The following is a 3,255-nucleotide window of genomic DNA, read 5'->3' on the forward strand; positions in this document are numbered from 1 at the left end:
AGACTCTTGAAGCACTGTAGCTCATCAATGGCTGACGTGAGGGCGTGGGCCTGTGCTTCTCTTTATCTACTGATGAGACAAAACTATGAGATTGGACAAGTGAGGGCTGATATTGTGCAAATGTATCTACATACAGTACATGTACATGTACTTTTTGATTGGTTATTGTAAAAAATGAAGGATTAAACTCGTGTAATTTTTAGTTTTAATTTTTGTATTTTTTCTAGAATTTTGCTCGAGTTAAAGTTCAAGTTACGGTTGCTCTCTCTTCCATTGTTGCTGGTTCCACGGTAAAGGAATGAGTATGAGAGTTTGGGAATGGAATAATAAGAGAATGGGAATGGAATATTACCTTATAATATTAAGAGAACAATAATGAGTATTACTGGTATGTTTTTTCTTTTTTTAGAAATCGTTCAATGAGCATCATTTGCGTCGATCATTAAAGACACTGATACTGTATGCTGAAGGAGATGATGATATGTATCAGACTAGCTTCCCTGAACAAGTAAACAACAACAACAACAACAACAACAACAATAATAATAATAATAATAATAATAATAATAATAATAATAATAATAATAATAATAAGAATCATAATGATAATGATAATAATATTGATGCTAATATTTCTTTCATTAGGTGAAGGAGCTTGCTATTAATCTTCATCGTATTCTGTTGGATACTGTTAAAATGAAGTCATTCCAAAACGTACGAATGTACATGTACATGTATATCTAATATATTTAATATTTAAAATGTCTCTTTTCTCTCTTCTCTGACAGGATCATGAGATGTTAATGGATCTGATGTACAGAATATCCAAAGGGTAAGAGAGAGAGAAGAGGAGGGATTCATGTACATGTACATGTACATATAAAATTATTTCTTTCTCTTATAGTTATCAAACTTCTCCTGATCTTCGTCTCACGTGGCTACAGAACATGGCCAAGCAGCACAACGAGGTACTCCCCTTAATTTAACCCTCTCTATTTAATGCCCACCCACAGAAAGATCACTATACTGAGTCAGCAATGTGTCTCACCCATGCAGCTGCTCTAGTGGCGGAGTACCTGTATATGTTAGACGGGTCACAACACCTTCCGGTCGGCTGCGTCACGTTTCAAAAAATATCACCAAACATGTTAGAGGAGAGTGCAATATCTGATGATGTCATTAATCCAGTGAGGGAGCCACACCCACTAATTAATATTCATGTGACACCTGCTAATTAATATTCATGTGACACACCCACTAATTAATATTCGTGTGACACACCCACTAATTAATATTCATTATAGGACGAGGAAGGTATTGCTACCAGTAGATTATTCACTGAGTCTGGACTCATTGGACTATTAGAACAAGCAGCTCCAATGTTTAGAGAAGTACGTATCATGCGACCGTCACATGACAATAAAGAATACATGTACATGTACATATTCATTACCTTTTCTCTCTCTCTCTTAGTCTCAGTTATATGAAGCAGCTGCTGAGATATATAAGTTAGTTATTCCGCTGTACGAGCACAGGAGAAAGAACCACAGTTTAGAGTCGGTTTATAACAAGCTCTCGGACTGTTACAAGAGCTTGGCAAAGAAAGGGGACAGGAGGTTCCTTGGGAGTTACTTCAGGGTCGGGTTTTATGGTTTCTGGTTCGGAGACCTTCACATGAAAGAGTTTATATACAAAGAGGAGGCTCTAATGAAACTGAGCGAATTCTCTTTAAAACTAGAGGTATTGCAGCTGCAATGTACATTGTACATGTACATGTACATGTACATTTATGATTGTTAAAAAATGTTAAAATTTAATCAAATTATGTTCATTTTCTGTTTCAAATTTTAGAAGTTTTATAGCTAATATTATAATCATTTCCTCTTTTTTTTTCTTAGAACCTTTACAGCGAGCAGTTAGGTTCTGAAAAGGTTGAGATCATCAAAGACTCAAACGAGGTCGACACTTCAAAACTTGATGGAGGAAAGGCCTACATACAGGTGACATATGTAGAGCCGTATTTCGAGGACTGGGAACTTAAGAAGAGACTAACAGTATTTGACAAATCATTCAACATCAGTAAGCCATGATACTATTAATAGCACATGCATTCTATAATTAGTAACAGTGTAATGTTACTATAAATAGCATTAAATCTATTATTAGTAACACTGTTCTATTTTAACAGTAATGTTACTATATATAGCATTGAGTCTATAATTAGTAACAATGTTCTATTTTTAGGACGTTTCTCCTTCAGTACCCCATTCACACCAGGTGGTAAAGCTCATGGTGAACTCCACAATCAATGGATGAAAAGGACGGTACTCACCACTGAGAAGAGTTTCCCGTACGTTAAAAGGCGTCTGGAGGTCATAAGGACTGATACTGTTAAGCTTAAACCTCTTGAGGTAGCCATTTTGAATATGGAATCAAAAATACACGAACTGAAGGCTGTCCTCAATCGTACTCCTTGCGATTCAAAATTACTTCAAATGCAGCTGCAAGGAGGAATAGCTACAGCTGTTAACCAGGTATACTACTAATAATTATAAAATTATATCATTTTTTTCAGGGTCCATTTGCGATTGCTAAATGTTTCCTAGAGGATGTTCCTCTACCTGAACAGGGATATCTTCATCATAAACTCAAAGTTTGCTTCAAAGAATTCACCAAACGGTACATCAAAAATCCATGCTACCAGACTATACTAAGAGTTCACATTATGTACTCTTGGTATTACTAAACTGTCTTCTCTTTTTCTCTCTTTCTTTCTTTCTCTCTTTCTCCCTCTCTTTAGTTGTCAAGAAGCTCTTGAAAGGAATGAGGAACTGATTGGTGAGGAGCAGTACGACTATCAGAGAGAACTTGTGAAGAATTTCAAGAACTTCCAGAGTCAGCTACAACCAATGGTCAGCACACAAAAGAAGATGAGTCATTCAAAGAAAGCAAGGTAAGTGAGGAAGGAGAGAGGGAAAGAGAACGGTTACTTATATGTGACTATACCATTATTGACAGAAGGTACATGTACCTTATGGCAGATAGTAAAATTTGTCTTTGTAGCCAAAAAAATCCAACTTCCTGAGCTCCATTTATCATAAAATTACTCCAGAGGATGCAAAAAGTTACTATGTAACTTCCACAAACAATGGTTATCCAACAGAGCACCCACAGGTTGATATTTTTCATTATAATGATGAATTTAGTAATCTGCCATAAGGTACACTTTTGTCAATTATGGTCGCAATACATGTA

General features: G+C 35.9%; 1 protein-coding gene across 1 annotated transcript in view; it reads left to right on the forward strand.

Moving 5' to 3' along the window:
• The window catches only part of LOC100636130 (dedicator of cytokinesis protein 7-like), a gene marked incomplete at its 5' end in the record, with an annotated part of 6,976 nt that extends 3,937 nt beyond the window's left edge, over positions 1–3,039 (forward strand). Inside the window, 13 exons of the mRNA XM_003390992.2 lie at positions 3–99; positions 228–290; positions 410–508; positions 646–714; positions 789–832; positions 905–968; positions 1,014–1,187; positions 1,305–1,391; positions 1,474–1,740; positions 1,899–2,079; positions 2,245–2,534; positions 2,576–2,679; positions 2,801–3,039. Of these exons, the coding sequence (XP_003391040.2) occupies positions 3–99; positions 228–290; positions 410–508; positions 646–714; positions 789–832; positions 905–968; positions 1,014–1,187; positions 1,305–1,391; positions 1,474–1,740; positions 1,899–2,079; positions 2,245–2,534; positions 2,576–2,679; positions 2,801–2,957 (1,696 nt within the window). The remainder of the gene's footprint in view (positions 1–2; positions 100–227; positions 291–409; positions 509–645; positions 715–788; positions 833–904; positions 969–1,013; positions 1,188–1,304; positions 1,392–1,473; positions 1,741–1,898; positions 2,080–2,244; positions 2,535–2,575; positions 2,680–2,800) is intronic.
• Positions 3,040–3,255: the final 216 nt, after the last annotated feature.

This window comes from Amphimedon queenslandica, unplaced genomic scaffold, assembly GCF_000090795.2.
Source record: "Amphimedon queenslandica unplaced genomic scaffold, v1.1 AMPQUscaffold_11251, whole genome shotgun sequence".
In the NCBI taxonomy this organism is placed as follows: domain Eukaryota; kingdom Metazoa; phylum Porifera; class Demospongiae; order Haplosclerida; family Niphatidae; genus Amphimedon; species Amphimedon queenslandica.